At 44.0% G+C, this 22,533-nt stretch overlaps 2 protein-coding genes across 5 annotated transcripts in view; both read right to left on the bottom strand.

Annotated features, from left to right (window-relative positions):
* LOC145715182 (leucine-rich repeat-containing protein 37A2-like) overlaps positions 1-1,517 on the bottom strand; it is a 45,159-nt gene extending 43,642 nt beyond the window's left edge. For all 4 annotated transcript variants that reach the window (XM_081794856.1, XM_081794857.1, XM_081794858.1 and 1 more), the window contains exon 1: positions 421-1,517. In XM_081794856.1, coding sequence (XP_081650982.1) covers positions 421-1,373 — 953 coding nt within the window. In that variant the 5' untranslated portion in view covers positions 1,374-1,517. The remainder of the gene's footprint in view (positions 1-420) is intronic.
* LOC145712421 (uncharacterized) lies at positions 1,376-5,336 on the bottom strand. The gene is made up of 2 exons (XM_081794854.1): positions 1,497-5,336; positions 1,376-1,405 (listed from the first exon to the last, which is right to left on the bottom strand). Exons 1-2 carry the CDS (start codon positions 5,307-5,309, stop codon positions 1,376-1,378), a joined length of 3,843 nt encoding a protein of 1,280 aa, XP_081650980.1. The 5' UTR covers positions 5,310-5,336.
* Positions 5,337-22,533: the final 17,197 nt, after the last annotated feature.

The following is a 22,533-nucleotide window of genomic DNA, read 5'->3' as shown; positions in this document are numbered from 1 at the left end:
GATGGTAACTATCATAATTTCCATTTCACAGAAAAGGAAACTGAGTCACAAAGCTAATAGATGACAGACCTCGGCCCAAACGCAGGCAATCTAGTTCCAGAATCTCTACTCTTCACTACTCTGTTGTATCCTATTATAGAGGATGGAGCAAAAATGGGAGAGTAGAGGTTAAGGAATGAAATAATGGGGCTAAAAATTGGATAAGGAAAAAGAATAAGGACAATTACAAGTAAAAGATTGCAGAAGGGCGAACAGTAGTAAAAAGGAAAATGAAGATAAGGGATAGTTGACAAAGAAAAGGTAAAAACAGAAAGTCAGTCAACGTGGTTGGGGAGATGAGGAAGGCCCAGGACGACATTGAGGAAGAGACTGCCATGTCAAGCAGGAGGCAGAGAACAAACAAGTAAAGGCGATTCTTACAAGATGGTGAAGGTGCCGTTGTAGGTGTCGGGCTCCAGCACGGGCACTCTGCGGAGCCTCTGCTGTGGGCTGAGACCAACACACGACAGTGTCTCCTCTTTGCAGGTACAGCGCTCACATATTTTGAGGTCTGTGGTGGCATTCTGTTCTGGTTGCCAAGTTAAAGTTGTGTATGCCTTTTCTGAGGTATACTTTACAAAATGCACCACAGGATGTTCAGTTGTTGGAGGAAAACCTGTCTCAAATGACTCTGGTTGCTGACTTACAGGAATTTCTAGGTCCATAGGTGGAACCGTGACTTCAGTCAGGTTTCGATGTTGACTCTGAACCTGTTTTGGATGTGCAAGTGTCACTTCAAGGTCCTTTGGGGGAGGAGTTGTAGTCTTCTTCAGGGTTGTCGAATGTTCAGCCTCTGTAATAGGTTCTGGAGTTATAGTAAGCTCCACATGACGAAATGGGATGATGGGTGATGCTGGATGCTGACCTTGATCCTTACTTGGAGTTGGAACTGTCACTTCCTGCTGGAATGGATATTGAACTACAACCTCCTTAGGTGGCTCTGGAGGCTGAGTTGGGGTGTCTCGCATGGTTGGAGAAGGTTCAGTCTCCACACTGGATCCTGCAGTTACAGTAAGTTCCAGGTCCATAGGTGGAACTGTGACTTCAGTCAGGTTTGGATGCTGACTCTGAACCTGCTCTGGATGTGCAAGTGTCACCTCAAGGTCCTTTGGAGGAGGAGCTGTAGTCTCCTTCACGGGTGTAGAATGTTCAGCCTCTGTAGTAGGTTCTGGAGTTATGGTAAGCCCCAAGTCCACACGATGAGCTGTGACACTGGGCAATGTTGGTTGCTGACCTTGATCCTTACTTGGAGTAGGAACTGTCACTTCCTGTTGGGACGGATACTGAACAACCTCCTTGGGTGGCTCTGGAGGCTGGGTTGGGGTCTCTTGCATGGTTAGAGAAGGTTCAGTCTCTGTAGTGGATTCTGGAGTTACGGTAAGCCCTGGGTCCAAAGGTTTAACTGTGACTTTAGTTAAGGTTGGATGCTGAATGTGCTCTGAATGTGGAAATGTCACCTCAAGGTCCTTTGGAGGAGCGGTAGTTTGCTGCAGGGCTGAGGAATGTTTAACATCCGTAGTGGGTTCTGTAGTTACAGTAAGCACCAAGTCCAAAGGCTGAACTGTTACATTAGGTGACGATGGATGACGAGCTTGATCCAGACCTGGAGTTGGAACTGTCACCTCCTGAAACAGTGGAGGCTGAACTACAACCTCCTTAGGTGGCTCTGAAGGGTGACCTGGGATCTCTTGCGTGGTTGAAGTTTCAACCTCTGTAGTGGGTTCTGGAGTTATGGTCAGTTCCAGGTCTAAAGGCTGAACTCTGACTTCAGTCAAATTTGGATGCTGAGCCTGGACCTGCTCTGGATGTGGAGGTGTCACCTCAGTGTCCTCTGGAGGAGCTAGAGTCTGCTGCATGATTGTAGACTGCTCAGCCTCCACAGTAGGTTCTGGAGTTACAGTAAGCTCCAGGTCAGCAGGCTGAACAGTAACATTGGGCAAGTTTGGATGCTGAGCTTGCTCTTGTCCTAGAGGTGGAACTGTCACCTCATTATGGACTGGAGGTTGTGCTACAACCTCCTCAGGTGGCTCTGGAGGCTGAACTGGGGCCTCCTGCTGGGCTGGAGGAGTTTCTGCCTCCTTAGAGGGCTCCGGAGGTTGAGTTGGAGACTGCTGCAGAATTGGAGATGGTTCTACCTTCTCAGGGGCCTCTGAAGGCTGAGCTTGTACCTCCTGTTGTGTTAGAGAAGGTTCTATCTCCTTAAGTGGCTCGAGAGGTAGAGATAGGGTTTCCTGCTGGACTGGAGATGGTTCCACCTTCTCAGGAGGGTCTGAAGGCTGAGGTGGGGCCTCCTGCTGTGTGGAAGGTTCTACCTCCTTAGGGGGCTCAGGGGATACAACTGGGGCTCCCTGCTGAGTTGGAAAAGATTCTGCCTCATTACCGGGCTCTGAAGGCTGAGCTGGGGGCTCCTGAGGTGTGGGAGAAGGTTCCACCTCCTTAGGGGGCTCAGGGGATATAGCTGGGGACTCCTGGAGGACTGGAAACTGAGCTGGGGCCACCTGCTGGGTTGAAGATTCAACCTCCTCAGGGGTCTGTGGATGCTGAGCTGGGGACTCCTCCTGGGTTGTAGGTGGTTCACTCCCCTCGGAGGCCTGTGGGTGCTGACCCTGGCCCTCCTCCTGGAGAGGGGAAGGTTCACCCTCTTCCTGGGCCTCTGGAAGCTGAGTCGGGGCCTCCTCCTGGGTTGAGGATGATTCACCCTCCTCAGGGGCCTGTGATTGCTGAGCTAGGGCCTCCTGCTGGGTTGTAGAAGGTTCAACTTCTCCAGGATATTCTGGATACTGAACTGGGGTCTCCTGCTGTGTTGGAAGTTTCTCCTGTGTGGTAGATTCTGGAGATTGCGTTGGAGTCTCCTGTTGGACTGGCAAAGATTCAACCTCAGGGGACTGTGGAGGCAGAGTTGGGGCTTCATGCTGGGTTTCAAAAGGTTCCACATTAAGAGGCACTGAGGGCTGAGCTATAGTCTCGTGCCGAACTGCAGAAGGTCCCACCTCTGTAGTGGGTTCTGCAGTCATGGTAAGCTGCACATCTGGAGGTTTCACACTGACATTGGGCAGGTTTAAATGTTGATCATGGTAGTGACCTGGAGGTGAAACTGTCATCTTATGATGCCATAGAGGTTGAGCTGGGTGCTCCTGCTGGGTTGGAGAAGGTTCCACCTCCCTGGAAGGCAGCTCTGGAGGCTGAGCTGGTTGCTCTTGCAGGGTTGCAGAAGATTCTATCTCCCCTGGAGACTGAGCTGGAGTCTCCTGCTGGGTTGAAGATTCTGCCTCATTAAGGAGCTCTGCAAGCTGAGCTAAGGCCTCCTCCTGGGTTGGAGAAAGTTCAGCTTCTCCAAAACGGTCTGGAAGCTGAGCTGGGGGTTCCTGTTTGCTTAGAGAAGGCTTACCTTCCTCAGGAGGCACTGAAGGCTGAGCTGGGGTCTCCTGCTGCCTTAGAGAAGGATCAATCACCCCAGGAGGCTCGGAAGGCTGACCTGGGGTCTCCTGCTCACTTGAAGGCTCAACCTCCTCTGGAGGCTTACCCGAGGTCTCTTGCTGGGTTAGAGAAAGTTCTGCTTCCTCAGTATGTTCAAGAGGCTGAGGTGGGGCCTCTTGCTGGGCTATAGAAGATTCAACACCTTTATCAGGCCCTGGAGTTGTGGTAAATTCCACATCTAAAGGCTTACCTATAACCCTGGGAAACATTAAATAATCTGGATACTGACCTAGAGGTAGAGATGTCACCTCATCACTTACTGCAAGTTGAGTTAAATACTCGATAGGGAACTCTGGAACTAGAGTTGGGGCCTCCTGCTGGACTGGGGTAGGTTCAACCTCCTCGAGGCGCTCTGCAGGCTGAGGAGGGGCCTCCTGCTGGACTGGGGTAGGTTCAACCTCCTCGAGGCGCTCTGCACGCTGAGCAGGGGCCTCCTGCTGGACTGGGGTAGGTCCAGCCTCCTCAGGGTGCTCCGCAGGCTGAGTTAGAGTTATGGTAAGATCCAGAGGTTTAACAGTGACATTGGGGAAGCTTGGCTTCTGAGCTTCACTCTGACTTGGAGATAGCACATTTACTTCATGATGTGCTAACAGTTGAGATATGATGTCCTTAGATGGCTCTGGAGGCTGAGCAGGGGCCTCCTGGGGGGTTGGAGAAGGTTCCACTTCCTCGGGGGCCTCTGTAGGATGAGCTGAGGCTTCCTGCTGGACTGAAGAAGGTTCGACCTCTTCAGGGGTACTTGAAGGCTCAGCTGGGGCCTCTTGTGGGTTTGCTGAATTTCCATCCTTAAGGGACTCTGGATGCTGAGATGGAGCCTCCTGCTCAAGTAGAGATGTTTCTGTCTCTTCAGAGGGCTCTGGATGCTGAGCCTGAGCCTCCCCTTGGGGCAAAAAAGATTCAGCTTCCTCAGGGGACTCTAGATGATTTGGGGTCTTCTGCAAGGGTGGAGAAATTTCAGCCTCCTCAGAGAAGTTTGGAAGTTGATCTGGTCCCCCTGGGAAACCCATAGGTAGGTTCTCCTCAGGATACAGGAGACCCATATTGGAATCTAAATAATCATCCTGCAGCTGTTGTTGTAGGTGCTCTTTATTTGCAAATTGGTTTGGAGTTCTAACAACTTTGGCAAGCCTTCGATGCTGAGCTAGATCTTTCTTCAGGTTTAGGGGTGAAACAATAAACTTTGTTGGCTTTGAACTCTGACTATCCAGAGATGGAACAAGTATTTCAAATGACTGGTGATCTTCGGCCTGATCTAAACCTACAGTTTTAGTCTTACTTTTGAGTTGAGGAGGCGGAGCTATGGTCTGATTCTGATCCCAACCTGGCACTGGAACCACCTCTGGGAGCCTTTGATGCTGGGTTAGCTGGTCATTCAGATCCTCATCTGGCCCTGGGGGTAGCTCACCAAACGAATCCGTGTCCAGGAATGGAACCAAAGTCTCGGTCAACTCCTTAGGCGGGGCCAACATCTGGGCTGGAGCAGAGGACCCCGGGTAATTAAAGCCCCCCGGCTCAGCTGGGCGTGTAAGTGCCTGGGGCGATTCGGGCGGGGGATCAGAGGAGCGAGAAGACCAGGGCTCAGCCGCCTCCAGGGGGTCGGAAGTCAGCTGGGCAGGGTCCAGGGCCCACTCCGGAGGCTGAGCTGCCTGGACCAGCAGCCACAACGGTTGCCACATAAAGAGAAGCAGTGGGGCCAACAGGCGCAGCCGGGACATGACACGCGGAGGCTCCGGGGTGCAGCGACCCAGGCGAGTGGGGTACTGGCGCTGGGCCCTGAGCGGGAGCCAAACCATTATGGCAGCCCCGTGATGCGCGCGCGCAGTTAGCAACTGTGCGCCCTCCCCGCCCACGTCCCACCCTTTATTTATGACATCTTTATTTACACCACCTTTATTAGCTCCCTGGAGATGGGCTCCGCACCAGCAGAGCGGGCCCTTTTCCCAGAATCACTTGGGGCCCAGGCCTCCCTCCACCCTGCAAAGGCCACCACTCCCCCCCACTCCCCCCCTCCCCCCTCCCCCCCCCTCCCCTGCCCGGGGCTGCTCACAGCAAGGTAGTACTTGGACTCAGATCTGGGTGGCCCCGCACTCCCGCAGCTCTGAGGGGTGGAAGGGTGGGGGAGTGGAGCAGAGCTTCCAAGGAAGCCACAGGACCTGGCATCCTGGGAAATTAAAAAATGCTAGTCCAGCTCTAGCAATTTGAACTCTTGCTCTTCAAAGCTTAAATCCGAGAGACGTTCTTCCTCCCCCTGGCCATACTGCTTCCAAGAAAAGTAGCTGACCTGCAAAATAAGCACCAGTTAGGGCGATGGGGAGGAGAACACACTTCACAGTCAGATATTCTAAAATGTTGCCATTTCCTCTAAATTCTCAATACCCATGGCTGATTATTAATTCACCACTCTGTTAGATGGGGGCCTACCACTGAATCTGCGATGGCCCCTAAATGTCTGTAGGAGGAGTTTGGGGGGAGTGCTAAGCAATTCATTCTGGGAAAGAGGGCCGGAAACCAATTCTAGCCCTTTATTTACACTGGGTGGGAAAACTTCCCCCATCTCATCTTGACTGGACATAGCCATTGATCTAGAAAAAGTAACAAGGCCACTTTTCAGAGGTCCACTCTGTGCGCCCACATGGAGAAGGCACTTAGGATGTTATAGTCAGCGTGTTAAACAATTTTCTTGAAATACTGCAACTAGCACTCAGTTTACTTCCTTCACAGCCCCTTTTCTAATGTATTTTTAGTCCTTGCTTATGGTCTGGCACAACCTCTAGCATGTAAAATGCAAGAGAGAGGGGGTTTTTATCTTAATCCCAATGTCTAGCACACAGGAATAGTTTTTATATGGAACTGATTCCAAGACTGGCCTCATGCAGGAATGGATCTGTTGCTATAATCAGGTTTCTGAAATCTTTAGCATCAATGCTGAATCTTTTTCTCATCTTTTCACCTTTTTCAGGAAGCTAGACTTTTTTTTTTTAATTTTTTTTTTTCCTGAGAGAGAGAAAGCGTGAGCGGAGGAGAGGGACAGAGGGAGAGACAGAGAGAATCCCAAGTAGGCTCCACGCTCAGCACAGAGCCCGACGTGGGGCTGACCCCACAAACTCTGGGATCGTGACCTGAGCCAAAATCAAGAGTCGGATGCTCAACCTATGGAGCCACCCAGGCACCCCAGGAAGCGAGACTTCTCAAAGCCTAAACTTGGAAACGTCTGAAGTTTCCTCGACTGGTTTGATTTAGATTCAATTAACATTATTATTTTGCACGAAAAATCTTCCAGTGCTTTTTCAGAAAGTAACCATCTTCTCTTTCTCCACTCTCTTCCCTTCAAAACAAACTTTGCAACTGTGGGGTGAGTGAAATATTCAGAAATCGAGGGGCGGCTGGGTGGCTCAGCTGGCTGAGTGCCTGATTTCGGCTCAGGTCATGATCTCGCAGTCTGTGAGTTCGAGCCCCGCGCCGGGCTCTGTGCTGACAGCTCCGAGCCTGGAGCCTGCTTCAGATTCTGCGTCTCCCTCTCTCTCTGCCCCTCCCCAGCTCACGCTCTTTCTCACTCTCAAAAATAAATAAACATTAAAAAAAAAAATCGAAAAAAAAAAAATTCACGAATCTAGCCCCAAATTAAGCTCTCAATGACCTGAAACACATTTTTGCTTTTTTTTTTTTTTTTTTAACATTCTGTATGTGGCACATTACTATTTTCTTTTAGAAATTATTTTGGCGGGGCGCCTGGGTGGCTCAGTCGGTTGGGCGGCTGACTCCGGCTCAGGTCATGATCTCGTGGTCCGTGAGTTCGAGCCCCGCGTCGGGCTCTGTGCTGACAGCTCAGAGCCTGGAGCCTGTTTCAGATTCTGTGTCTCCCTCTCTCTCTGACCCTCCCCCGTTCATGCTCTGTCTCTCTCTGTCTCAAAAATAAATAAATGTAAAAAAAAAATTTTTTTTAGAAATTATTTCGGCAACTTCATCCCTAATTCAGGACATCCATGTGAGTGATTTACAGAAAAGTTCTTCAGCAAGATATTCACGCAAGATATATATGAGATGCCGACATCTGGGTGATACATCCTATTTGAATGGCATAATGGTTTCAAACGCTGTAGTATAATCACATTTAAGGCCATAGTTACTCTGTTCCCAAATCCTTGAGATTCTGTTTGAGGGGAGCTCTAAAAGGCTTGTGTCCTCTCCTATGTCCACAACTGTGGCAGTGCTCTGATGAAATTTGCTCTCCAAATTTCAAATAAGGGGTCAGAGCCAAGGGTCAGGACTTCAGGAAAAGCCCCAGAAATCCCCTGCAGTCAAAAGCAGTTTTTGAGTTTCACATTTCCCAAAGGATGATAGAGCTAATGCCAAAGTCTTCCAAATTCTGCTGGTTGCTTTACATTATGGCTACAGTGGCTATGTCACCCTTGAACTTTAATCTCCACATACTTGAATTAAATCCTGCAGCTCGTCTGCAGTACTGGCATCTGTGATCTCTTCACAGGGTCTGTATTCCACAGCTATTTTACCACTTTCTGAAATAAAGTGAATAAGGATTGGAAAAAAAAAAAAAAAAAAAAGAGGGCGCCTGGATGGCTCAGTCAGTTAAGCGTCTGACTTCAGCTTAGGTCATGATCTCATGGTTCATGAGTTCAAGCCCCATACTGGGGTCTCTGCTGTAAGCACTAGAGCCCACTTCAGATCCTCTGTCCCCCTCTCTCCGCCTCTCCCCTGCTTACTCTCTCAAAAATCAACATTTAAAAAATAAAGTTAACAAGATCAATTCAGAATTTTCCTTGTTCTAAAACTAGCTGTATACAATGATAGCACCCAATAACTAGACATTCTTTTTATTTATAAAAGCAGAAAATAAAAGCATTTCCCTAGAAGTTTTCTCATCTCACACTTCAGTTTTTAATCATAACTATGTGTGAAAAAATACACATGAAGTTAACAACTGTGTGGTTCAAAAACGCTATCATCTTAAGAGATAGGAACTAAGGAATAATGACACAGGAAGTTAAAACTATGGAAACAACAATGTTCAAAATCAGATGACTAGACAGTAAGGCATTAGGTAGAGGTCAGTGTGAGTTCTGGAATAGAGACCATGGACTATAGCTGATACTTCATGTTAGAAACAAGGCAAGTGTCTACTCCCCGGAAACAAAATCCCACCAGATACGATGAACAATGCTTTGGAGGGAGGGGGAGGGGGAGGGGGAGGGAGAGAATGCGCTTGGACAGTTTATTGGCAGAAATGGCCCATGTCCCTTATAGACAATACAATTCCCCTTAAGGCAAAGTACAGCTACAACATTTTGATCGTGTACAAGGGATACCATAGCATGTTAGGGAGAGGTCAGCAACCCAAAGGTTTAGTTTGGTTCTTAAAGGTTGTTACTCAGAATTGACAGCTAATGGAGATTCTACCTGATGACCAGGGAAGTCAACTTTCACTGCAAGAGCTGTCCAGGCTGGAAGCCTGAGACCAATCCAGGGTCAACTCTTATGGGCAAATAAGGCCTCTGAAACTTAGCTAGGATTTCTCAGTCTCTAAGCCTGCAAGACTGTGAAGCGGCGAGGGTGGGGTGGGGGGGGGCAATTGTTTGGGGACTCGTTACTAATTATAAAATTCCCTTGGAGCACAGCCTGTAACATTCACACCATCGTAGAACTCAATAGAGAACACAATCGATGCTATTCAATAGCCTGACCACTTTCAAGGTTCACAAAAATATAGCTGACCCTAATATAAGAATCATATTCATGGCACAAAAACAGACACCTAGACCAATGGAATAGAATAGAGACCCCAGAACTAGACCCACAAACGTATGGCCAACTCATCTTTGACAAAGCAGGAAAGAACATCCAATGGAAAAAAGACAGTCTCTTTAACAAATGGTGCTGGGAGAACTGGACAGCAACATGCAGAAGGTTGAAACTAGACCACTTTCTCACACCATTCACAAAAATAAACTCAAAATGGATAAAGGACCTGAATGTGAGACAGGAAACCACCAAAACCCTAGAGGAGAAAGCAGGAAAAGACCTCTCTGACCTCAGCCGTAGCAATCTCTTACTCGACAAATCCCCAAAGGCAAGGGAATTAAAAGCAAAAGTGAACTACTGGGGCCTTATGAAGATAAAAAGCTTCTGCACAGCAAAGGAAACAACCAACAAAACTAAAAGGCAACCAACGGAATGGGAAAAGATATGTGCAAATGACATATCGGACAAAGGGCTAGTATCCAAAATCTATAAAGAGCTCACCAAACTCCACACCCGAAAAACAAATAACCCAGTGAAGAAATGGGCAGAAAACATGAATAGACACTTCTCTAAAGAAGACATCCGGATGGCCAACAGGCACATGAAAAGATGTTCAACGTCGCTCCTTATCAGGGAAATACAAATCAAAACCACACTCGGATATCACCTCACGCCAGTCAGAGTGGCCAAAATGAAGAAATCAGGAGACTATAGATGCTGGAGAGGATGTGGAGAAACGGGAACCCTCTTGCACTGTTGGTGGGAATGCAAATTGGTGCAGCCGCTCTGGAAAGCAGTGTGGAGGTTCCTCAGAAAATTAAAAATAGACCTACCCTATGACCCAGCACTAGCACTGCTAGGAATTTACCCAAGGGATACAGGAGTACTGATGCATAGGGGCACTTGTACCCCAATGTTGATAGCAGCACTCTCAACAATAGCCAAATTATGGAAAGAGCCTAAATGTCCATCAACTGATGAATGGAGAAAGAAATTGTGGTTTATATACACAATGGAATACTACGTGGCAATGAGAAAGAATGAAATATGGCCCTTTGTAGCAACGTGGATGGAACTGGAGAGTGTGATGCTAAGTGAAATAAGCCATACAGAGAAAGACAGATACCATATGGTTTCACTCTTATGTGGATCCTGAGAGACTTAACAGAAACCCATCGGGGAGGGGAAGGAAAAAAAAAAAAAAGAGGTTAGAGTGGGAGAGAGCCAAAGCATAAGAGACTGTTAAAAACTGAGAACAAACTGAGGGTTGATGGGGGGTGGGAGGGAGGGTAGGGTGGGTGATGGGTATTGAGGAGGGCACCTTTTGGGATGAGCACTGGGTGTTGTATGGAAACCAATTTGACAATAAATTTCATATTAATTTTTTTTTTAATTTTTAAAGTTGTATTTATTTATTTTTAAGATTTTAAGTTGATTTATTTATTTTGAGAGAGAGAGAGAATGAATGGAGGAAGGGCAGAGAGAGAGGGGGACAGAGGATCCAAAGTGGGCTCTGTGCTGACAGCAGAGAGTCTGATGTGGGGCTCGAACTCACAAACTGTGAGATCATGACCTTAGTTGAAGTCAGATGCCGTATGAACTGAGCCATCCAGGTGCCCCTTAATTTTTAAAAAAACTTTATTTAAATCCAAGTTAGTTAACATATAATGTAATAATGGTTTCAGGAGTGGAATTTAGTGATTCATCACTTACATATTACTCTCAGTGCTCATCCCAACAAGTGCCCTCCTTAATGCCCATCACCCATTTAGCCCATCCCCTGCCCACCTCCCTCCATCAACCCTCATTTTGTTTTCTGCCATTAAGAGTCTTTTATGCTTTGCTTCCCGCTCTCTTAAGAATCTTTTATGGGGGCACCTGGGTGGTGGTTAAGTGTCTGACTTCAGCTCAGGTCATGATCTCAAGGTCCATGGGTTCACCCATGTCCGGCTCTGTGCTGACAGCTCAGAGCCTGGAGTCTGCTTCAGATTCTGTGTCTCCCTCTCTTTCTGCCCCTCCCCTGCTCACATTCTGTCTTTCTCTCTCTCAAAAATAAATAAACAATAAAAACTTTTTTTTAAAAGAATCTTTTTATGATTTGCCTCCCTCTCTGTTTCTATCTTATTTTTTCCTTCCCTTCCCCTATGTTCACATGCTTTGTGTCTTAGATTCCACATATGAGTGAAATCCTATGATATTTATCTTTCTCTGACTTATTTTCCTTAGTATAATACACTGTATCTCCACCCACGTTGTTGCAAGTGGCAGAATATCATTCTTTTTGATTGCTGAATAGTATTCCATTGCATATATATTTTGCATTTTCTTTATCTATTCATCAGTCGCTGGACCTTTGGGCTCTTTCCATAATTTGGCTATTGTTGACAGTACTGCTAAAAACATTGGGGTGCACGTGCCCCTTTGAATCAGCATTTTTGTATCCTTTTGGTAAATACCTAGTAGTGCAGTTGGATCATAGGGTAGTTCTATTTTTAATTTTTTGAGCAAACTCTACACTGTTTTCCAAAGTGGCTGCACAAGTTTGCATTCCCACCGACAGCACAAAAGTGTTCCCCTTTCTCTGCAATGTCACTAACATCTGTTGTTTCCTGAATTGTTAATGTTAGCCATTCTGACAGGCGTGAGGTGGTATCTCAGTGTGATTTTGATTTGTATTTCTGTGATGATAAGTGATGTTGAGCATCTTTTCATGTGTCTGTTAGCCATCTTCATTGGAAGCCATGTCTTCATTGGGTAAGTATCTGTTCATGTCTTTTGCCCATTTCTTCACTGAGTTGATAAGTTGAGTTTGATAAGTTCTTTATAGATTTTTAGGAGCTGGTTCTTTTAAAAGATCAGCAAAATTGATAAACTAGCCAGACTCATCATCAAAAGAGAGAGAGAGAGAGAGAGAGAGAGAGAGAGAGAGAGAAAGGACTCAAACAAACAAAATCACCAGTGAAAGAAGAGAAATAACAAACACCACCACATAAATACAATTATAAGAGAATATTAGAAAAAACTATACACCGACAAATTAGACAACTGAAAAGAAATGGATAAATTCCTAGAAATATATAACCTACCAAAATGGAAGCAGGAGGAAATAGAAAATTTGAAGTGAATGATTACCAGCAAGGAGATTAAATCAGTAACTAAAAAACTCTCAACAAACAAGAGACCAGGATCAGATGGCTTCACAGGTGAATCTTATCAAACATTTAAAGAATAGTTAATGCCTATTCTACTCCAACTATTCCAAAAATAGAAGAAGGAAAAATTCCAAATTCATTTTATTAGGTGAGTATCACCTTGATACTAAAACCGGATAAAGACACCACTGCCAATATTTCTGATAAACATAGATGCAAAAATCTTGAACAAAATACTAGCAAACAGAACCCAACAATACTTTTAAAAAATCATTCACCATGATCAAGTGGGATTTATTCCTAGGATGTAAGGGTGGTTCAGTATTCGCAAATCAATCAACGTCATACATCACATCAACAAACGAAAGGATAAAAACCATATGATCATCTCACTAGATGCAGAAAAAGAATTTGATAAAGTACAACATCCATTCATGACACAAGCCCTCAACAAAGTAGTTTTAGAGGGAACACACCTCAACATAATAAAGGTCACATATGAAAAATCCATGGCTAACAAAGACAAGGATGTCCATTCTCACCACTTTTATTCAACATAGTACTGGAAGTCATAGCCACAGCAATTAGACAACATAAAGAAATAAAAGGCATCCAAATTGGTAAGGAAGAAGTAAAACTCACTATTTGCAAATGACATGATACTCTATATAGAAAACCCCGGAGCCTTGTAGTTTTTCATTGCTGAGGAGACCCCAGGAAAGACAGTGTGCAAGCTAATTTTGAGCTGCCTCTTTTTGTAGTCTTAAGAGAGCAGAGCACCTGTTGTCTGACTATTACCCTCTATGTTTCTGTAGACAAGTCTTATCTATACTCCTCACCATGGCTCAGCTCCAGACACGCTTCTTCATGCTTGTCTGGATTTGTTCAAAATCTCCAGACACTCTTTTGAACAACTTTTTTTTTTTTTTTTTTTTTTTTGGATGGGGGTGGCCAGGGTCTGCAGTCTTTTCATTACTAGCAGATATTGTTCTTGATTCAGAGATATCCACATAGCATTTGCCACAGGTGCTTATCTTTACTTCATCTGTTGATGTACAGAGATTCTTTTTTTTTTAAAGTTATTTATTTTGAGAGAGAGAAAGAGCAAGTGGGAAATGGGCAGAGAGAGAGGGAGAGAGAATCCCAGGCAGGCTCTGCACCATCAGCACGGAGCCTGAGATGGGGCTTGAACTCCTGAATCCTGAGATCATGACCTGAGCCAAAATCAAGGGTCAGACGCTTAGCCCGCTGAGCCAGCCAGGTGCCCAAGAGACTATGATACATAGTTACTTCTAAATTACAAGATTGTCATATAGTCTTCTTGTTGAAAAAGTCTTTGAACTAGAATAGGAATTATTCTTGTAATAAGAGCTTTGCAATACCAGTATATGGATGTTTGTTGTTACCCAAACAGTTGTATATTTTTCTAAATTTGTAGACTGAACATTGATTTCTTTTTGTATAAATCTAATAATTAAGTCATTGTTCTTAAGTTGAAGATGTAAGTGATTCAGATTTCAGATTTTTAAAAAGTAAAAATCCAAATAACTAGTGAGAGAATTCTTTCAGAAGTATTTTAGTTAATAAATGCAGGAAGAATGAAGAATTTTTACCATTTTGCAACTCCAAGTGAAATAATGGGTTTAAGTAGTGATTATCAATAGCTGCTAAAAACTATTAATTAGGTAAAAGGCTGACAGAGAATATTATGATGGATGGGATCAGAATGACATCATCAGAGTCCAGATGTAGATTTTCACATCATATAGAAAGAGATACAAAAAAAAAAAAAAAAAACAAAACAAAAAAACAAACAAAAACAAAAAACAAAAAAAAAAGAAAGAGATATAAGCTAATGCACTTCCTCATGTGATGCAATATGAAGCACATGATACTAGGTGTAAATATTCTTTCTGGGGAAAAAAAGCAAACCTGAAATCTAATCAAGTGTTTAGGTCTGCCTAGTGTACAGAATGTGTAGGTGGTAGAGGAACATTTAAAGAACTCCCTGGAGGGCTGCCTGTGTGGCTCAGTTGATTGAGTGTCTGACTTTGGATCAGGTCATGATCTCACAGTTCATGGGTTCAAGCCCCACATCAGGCTCTGTGCTCACAGCTTGGAGCCTGGAGCCTGGAGCCTGCTTCGGAGCCTGTGTCTCCCACTCTCTCTGCTCCTGCCCCACTTGTGCTGTCTCTCTCTCTCTCTCTCTCTCTCTCTCTCTCAACAATAAATAAAACACTTAAAAAAATTTGAGGAACACCCTGGAGATATAATCAATGAAATCTAGAATGTAAGAAATATTAGAACAGATGACCCAGTTTCTTTAATAAATGAATGGCAAGAAAAAAGGGAGGGGGAACTGTTAAAGTTTAAATAAAACATACTAATAAAAAAGAAAACCCTAAAGACTTCACCAAAAACTACTACAACTGATAAATGAATTCAGTAAAGTCACAGGATACAAATCAATATTCAGAAATCTGTTGTATTTCTATACACTAATGATTAAGTAGTAGAAAGAAAAATGAAGAAAACAATCCCATTTACAACTACACCAAAAATAACAAAATACCTAGGAATAAACCTAATCAAAGAGGTGAAAGACCTCTACTCTGAAAACTGTAAAACACTGATGAAAGAAATTGAAGAAAACACAAATGAATGAAAAGACATTCCATGCTCATGGATTGAGAGAACAAATATTCTTAAAATGTTTATACTACCCAAAGCAACCTGTACATTATTGTAATCCTTATCAAAATACCAACACATTTTTTAACTAGAAAAAAACCCTAAAATTTATATGGAACCACAAGAGACCCCAAATAGCCAAAGCAATTTTGAAAAAGAAAAGCAAAGCTGGAGGTATCACAATTCTGGACTTCAGGTTATATTACAAAGCCGTAGTAATCAAAACAGTATGGTACTGGCACAAAAAGACACATAGATCAATGTAACAGAATAGAAAACCCAGAAATAGAAGGTTCCGGAAGATGGCGGCGTAGGAGGATGCTGGGCTCACCGCGCGTCCTGCTGATCACTTAGATTCCGCCTACACCTGCCTAAAGAACCCAGAAAACCGCCAGAGGATTAGCAGAACGGAGTCTCCGGAGCCAAGCGCAGACGAGAGGCCCACGGAAGAGGGTAGGAAGGGCGGCAAGGCGGGGCGCGCTCCACGGACTGGCGGGAGGGAGCTGGGGTGGAGGGGCGGCTCGCCAGCCAAGCAGAGCCCCCGAGTCTGGCTGGCAAAAGCGGAGGGGCCGGACGGACTGTGTTCCGACAGCAAGCGCGACTTAGCGTCTGGGAGGTCAGAAGTTAACAGCTCTGCTCAGAAAGCGGGAAGGCTGGAGGACAAAGGGAGGGAGAGCTGCTGAGCCCCCGGACGGCAGAGCTCAGCTTGGCGGGGAACAAAGGCGCTCGCCAGCGCCATCTCCCCCGCCCATCCCCCAGCCAAAATCCCAAAGGGAACCAGTTCCTGCCGGGGAACTTGCTCGCGCAGCGCAAACACCCAACTCTGTGCTTCTGCGGAGCCAAACCTCCGGCAGCGGATCTGACTCCCTTCCGCTGCCACAGGGCCCCTCCTGAAGTGGATCACCTAAGGAGAAGCGAGCTAAGCCTGCCCCTCCAGCCCCCGTGCACCTTGCCTACCCACCCCAGCTAATATGCCAGATCCCCAGCAACACAAGCCTGGCAGTGTGCAAGTAGCCCAGATGGGCCACGCCACCCCACAGTGAATCCCGCCCCTAGGAGAGGGGAAGAGAAGGCACACACCAGTCTGACTGTGGCCCCAGCGGTGGGCTGGGGGCAGACATCAGGGTGGACTGTGGCCCCGCCCACCAACTCCAGTTATACACCACAGCACAGGGGAAGTGCCCTGCAGGTCCTCACCACGCCAGGGACTCTCCAAAATGACCAAACGGAAGAATTCCCCTCAGAAGAATCTCCAGAAATAACAACAGCTAATGAACTGATCAAAAAGGATTTAAATAATATAACAGAAAGTGAATTTAGAATAACAGTCATAAAATTAATCGCTGGGCTTGAAAACAGTATACAGGACAGCAGAGAATCTCTTGCCACAGAGATCAAGGGACTAAGGAACAGTCACGAGGAGCTGAAAAACGCTTTAAACGAAATGCAAAACAAAATGGAAACCACGACGGCTCGGCTTGAAGAGGCAGAGGAGAGAATAGGTGAACTAGAAGATAAAGTTATGGAGAAAGAGGAAGCTGAAAGAAAGAGAGATAAAAAAATCCAGGAGTATGAGGGGAAAATTAGAGAACTAAGTGATACACTAAAAAGAAATAATATACGCATAATTGGTATCCCAGAGGAAGAAGAGAGAGGGAAAGGTGCTGAAGGGGTACTTGAACAAATTATAGCTGAGAACTTCCCTGAACTGGGGAAGGAAAAAGGCATTGAAATCCAAGAGGCACAGAGAACTCCCTTCAGACGTAACTTGAATCGATCTTCTGCACGACATATCATAGTGAAACTGGCAAAATACAAGGATAAAGAGAAAATTCTGAAAGCAGCAAGGGATAAACGTGCCCTCACATATAAAGGGAGACCTATAAGACTTGTGACTGATCTCTCCTTTGAAACTTGGCAGGCCAGAAAGGCTTGGCATGATATCTACAGTGTGCTAAACAGAAAAAATATGCAGCCGAGAATCCTTTATCCAGCAAGTCTGTCATTTAGAATAGAAGGAGAGATAAAGGTCTCCCAAACAAACAAAAACTGAAGGAATTTGTCACCACGAAACCAGCCCTACAAGAGATCCTAAGGGGGATCCTGTGAGACAAAGTACCAGAGACATCGCTACAAGCATAAAACATACAGACATCACAATGACTCTAAACCCGTATCTTTCTATAATAACACTGAATGTAAATGGATTAAATGCGCCAACTAAAAGACATAGGGTATCAGAATGGATAAAAAAACAAGACCCATCTATTTGCTGTCTACAAGAGACTCATTTTAGATCTGAGGACACCTTTAGATTGAGAGTGAGGGGATGGAGAACTATTTATCATGCTACTGGAAGCCAAAAGAAAGCTGGAGTAGCCATACTTATATCAGAAAAACTAGACTTTAAATTAAAGGCTGTAACAAGAGATGAAGAAGGGCATTATATAATAATCACAGGGTCTATCCATCAGGAAGAGCTAACTATTATAAATGTCTATGCGCCAAATACCGGAGCCCCCAGATATATAAAACAATGACTCATAAACATAAGCAACCTTATTGATAAGAATGTGGTCATTGCAGGGGACTTTAACACCCCACTTACAGAAATGGATAGATCATCTAGACACACGGTCAATAAAGAAACAAGGGCCCTGAATGATACATTGGATCCGATGGACTTGACAGATCTATTTAGAACTCTGCATCCCAAAGCAACAGAATATACTTTCTTCTCGAGTGCACATGGAACATTCTCCAAGATAGATCACACACTGAGTCACAAAACAGCCCTTCATAAGTATACAAGAATTGAAATCATACCATGCATACTTTCAGACCACAATGCTATGAAGCTTGAAATCAGCCACAGGAAAAAGTCTGGAAAACCTCCAAAAGCATGGAGGTTAAAGAACACCCTACTAACGAATGAGTGGGTCAACCAGGCAATTAGAGAAGAAATTAAAAAATATATGGAAACAAACAAAAATGAAAATACAACAATCCAAACGCTTTGGGACGCAGCGAAGGCAGTCCTGAGAGGAAAATACATTGCAATCCAGACCTATCTCAAGAAACAAGAAAAATCCCAAATACAAAATCTAACAGCACACCTAAAGGAAATAGAAGCAGAACAGCAAAGGCAGCCTAAACCCAGCAGAAGAAGAGAAATCATAAAGATCAGAGCAGAAATAAACAATATAGAATCTAAAAAAACTGTAGAGCAGATCAACGAAACCAAGAGTTGGTTTTTTGAAAAAATAAACAAAATTGATAAACCTCTAGCCAGGCTTCTCAAAAAGAAAAGGGAGGTGACCCAAATAGATAAAATCATGAATGAAAATGGAATGATTACAACCAATCCCTCAGAGATACAAACAATTATCAGGGAATACTATGAAAAATTATATGCCAGCAAATTGGACAACCTGGAAGAAATGGACGAATTTCTAAACACCCACACTCTTCCAAAACTCAATCAGGAGGAAATAGAAAGCTTGAACAGACCCATAACCAGCGAAGAAATTGAATCGGTTATCAAAAATCTCCCAACAAATAAGAGTCCAGGACCAGATGGCTTCCCAGGGGAGTTCTACCAGACGTTTAAAGCAGAGATAATACCTATCCTTCTCAAGCTATTCCAAGAAATAGAAAGGGAAGGAAAACTTCCAGACTCATTCTATGAAGCCAGTATTACTTTGATTCCTAAACCAGACAGAGACCCAGTAAAAAAAGAGAACTACAGGCCAATATCCCTGATGAATATGGATGCAAAAATTCTTAATAAGATACTAGCAAATCGAATTCAACAGCATATAAAAAGAATTATTCACCATGATCAAGTGGGATTCATTCCTGGGATGCAGGGCTGGTTCAACATTCGCAAATCGATCAACGTGATACATCACATTAACAAAAAAAAGAGAAGAACCATATGATCCTGTCAATCGATGCAGAAAAGGCCTTTGACAAAATCCAGCACCCTTTCTTAATAAAAACCCTTGAGAAAATCGGGATAGAAGGAACATACTTAAAGATCATAAAGGCCATTTATGAAAAGCCCACAGCTAACATCATCCTCAACGGGGAAAAACTGAGAGCTTTTTCCCTGAGATCAGGAACACGACAGGGATGCCCACTGTCACCGCTCTTGTTTAACATAGTGCTGGAAGTTCTAGCATCAGCAATCAGACAACAAAAGGAAATCAAAGGCATCAAAATTGGCAAAGATGAAGTCAAGCTTTCGCTTTTTGCAGATGACATGATATTATACATGGAAAATCCGACAGACTCCACCAAAAGTCTGCTAGAACTGATACATGAATTCAGCAAAGTTGCAGGATACAAAATCAATGTGCAGAAATCAGTTGCATTCTTATACACTAACAATGAAGCAACAGAAAGACAAATGAAGAAACTGATCCCATTCACAATTGCACCAAGAAGCATAAAATACCTAGGAATAAATCTAACCAAAGATGTAAAAGATCTGTATGCTGAAAACTATAGAAAGCTTATGCAGGTAATTGAAGAAGATATAAAGAAATGGAAAGACATTCCCTGCTCATGGATTGGAAGAATAAATATGGTCAAAATGTCAATACTACCCAAAGCTATCTACACATTCAATGCAATCCCAATCAAAATTGCACCAGCATTCTTCTGGAAACTAGAACAAGCAATCCTAACATTCATATGGAACCACAAAAGGCCCCGAATAGCCAAAGTAATTTTGAAGAAGAAGACCAAAGCAGGAGGCATCACAATCCCAGACTTTAGCCTCTACTACAAAGCTGTCATCATCAAGTCAGCATGGTATTGGCATAAAAACAGACACATAGACCAATGGAATAGAATAGAAACCCCAGAACTAGACCCACAAACGTATGGCCAACTCATCTTTGACAAAGCAGGAAAGAACATCCAATGGAAAAAAGACAGTCTCTTTAACAAATGGTGCTGGGAGAACTGGACAGCAACATGCAGAAGGTTGAAACTAGACCACTTTCTCACACCATTCACAAAAATAAACTCAAAATGGATAAAGGACCTGAATGTGAGACAGGAAACCATCAAAACCTTAGAGGAGAAAGCAGGAAAAGACCTCTCTGACCTCAGCCGTAGCAATCTCTTACTCGGCACATCCCCAAAGGCAAGGGAATTAAAAGCAAAAGTGAATTACTGGGACCTTATGAAGATAAAAAGCTTCTGCACAGCAAAGGAAACAACCAACAAAACTAAAAGGCAACCAACGGAATGGGAAAAGATATTTGCAAATGACACAACGGACAAAGGGCTAGTATCCAAAATCTATAAAGAGCTCATCAAACTCCACACCCGAAAAACAAATAACCCAGTGAAGAAATGGGCAGAAAACATGAATAGACACTTCTCTAAAGAAGACATCCGGATGGCCAACAGGCACATGAAAAGATGTTCAACGTCGCTCCTTATCAGGGAAATACAAATCAAAACCACACTCGGATACCACCTCACGCCAGTCAGAGTGGCCAAAATGAAGAAATCAGGAGACTATAGATGCTGGAGAGGATGTGGAGAAACAGGAACCCTCTTGCACTGTTGGTGGGAATGCAAATTGGTGCAGCCGCTCTGGAAAGCAGTGTGGAGGTTCCTCAGAAAATTAAAAATAGACCTACCCTATGACCCAGCAATAGCACTGCTAGGCATTTATCCAAGGGATACAGGAGTACTGATGCATAGGGGCACCTGTACCCCAATGTTTATAGCGGCACTCTCAACAATAGCCAAATTATGGAAAGAGCCTAAATGTCCATCAACTGATGAATGGATAAAGAAATTGTGGTTTATATACACAATGGAATACTACGTGGCAATGAGAAAAAATGAAATATGGCCTTTTGTAGCAACATGGATGGAACTGGAGAGTGTGATGCTAAGTGAAATAAGCCATACAGAGAAAGACAGATACCATATGGTTTCACTCTTCTGTGGATCCTGAGAAAGGTAACAGAAACCCATGGGGGAGGGGAATGAAAAAAAAAAAAAAAAAAAGAGGCTAGAGTGGGAGAGAGCCAAAGCATAAGAGACTGTTAAAAACTGAGAACAAACTGAGGGTTGATGGGGGGTGGGAGGGAGGGCAGGGTGGGTGATGGGTATTGAGGAGGGCACCTTTTGGGATGAGCACTGGGTGTTGTATGGAAACCAATTTGACTGTAAATTTCATATATTAAAAAAAAAAAAAAAAACAAAAAAAACCCAAAAAACTATATGCACCCCTATGTTTACTGCAGCATTATCTACAATAGCCGAATTTTGGAAGCAGCTCAAGTGTTAGCAGCCCATCTATCCATTGATAGATGAATGGATAAAGAGGTGGTATACATATACACACACACACAAGCACACACACTGGAATATTACTCAGCCATAAAAAAGAATGAATAATCTTGCCATTTGCAACAGCACGGATGGAGCTAGACAGTATAATGCTAAGTGAAATGTGTCAGAAAAGACAAATACCACAAGATTTCACTCATATGTTATGAAACAAAGGGAAAAAAAGGGACAAACCAAGAAACACTCTTAACTATAGAAAATAAACTAATGGTTACAAGAGGGGAGGTGGGTGGAGAATGGGTCAAATAGCTGAAGGGATTAAGAGTACACTTATGATGAGCACTAAGTAATGTATACAATTGCTGAATATTGTACACCTAAAACTAACACTTTATGTTAACTATATTGAAATTTAAATAAACAAACTTTAAAAGCCGTAAATGAAGTCGGGGAGGAGTGCTTATTGTTACATGAAATCATAGAATCCACAACAGAGCTAGGATGATTTCAGAAATCTTTCTGGTCAGGGGTGCCTGAGTGGCTCAGTGGGTTAAGCTTCTGACTTCAGCTCAGCTCATGATCTTACGGGGCGGGGGGTTTCGAGCCCCACATCGGGCTCTGTGCTGACAATTCAGAGTCTGGGGGCTGCTGCAGATTCTGTGTCTTCCTCTCTCTCTGCCCCTGCCGCACTTGTACTCTCTCTCTCAAAAATAAACATTTAAAAAAAAAGAAATCTTTCTGGTCCAATACCTTAGTTATATATAAGGAAGCTGATACACAGAAAGATTGTGATTTGCTCACACAACGTACACAAAATAGTAGCAAAATTCAGGTCCCTGACTCCCAAATCCAGGGATACTTTCACTAAATTTACACTGCTGCTTAGTAAACCCAGAGGCACAGCTAGGCAGAAATATGGAGAATCTAACTTTATTTTGTTTTTAGCGCTCTGATGTTTGCACTGCGCTTTCACAACTGCACTTTCTCACTTGCTGAGTTACCACCACCTCCACATCTGCTTCCCTCCCATCACCCACCACTTCTGCAAAGTACTTTCTACTCTTTCCATTTGGGTTCCCTTCCAAACCGCCCCTCA

The sequence above is a fragment of the Panthera onca genome (genome assembly GCF_046562875.1).
Source record: "Panthera onca isolate mPanOnc1 chromosome E1 unlocalized genomic scaffold, mPanOnc1 haplotype 2 h2.Chr16_ul_7, whole genome shotgun sequence".
Classification (NCBI taxonomy): domain Eukaryota; kingdom Metazoa; phylum Chordata; class Mammalia; order Carnivora; family Felidae; genus Panthera; species Panthera onca.
The sequence above is the reverse complement of the archived record's forward strand: the minus strand, read 5'-3'. Positions and strand labels throughout refer to the sequence as shown.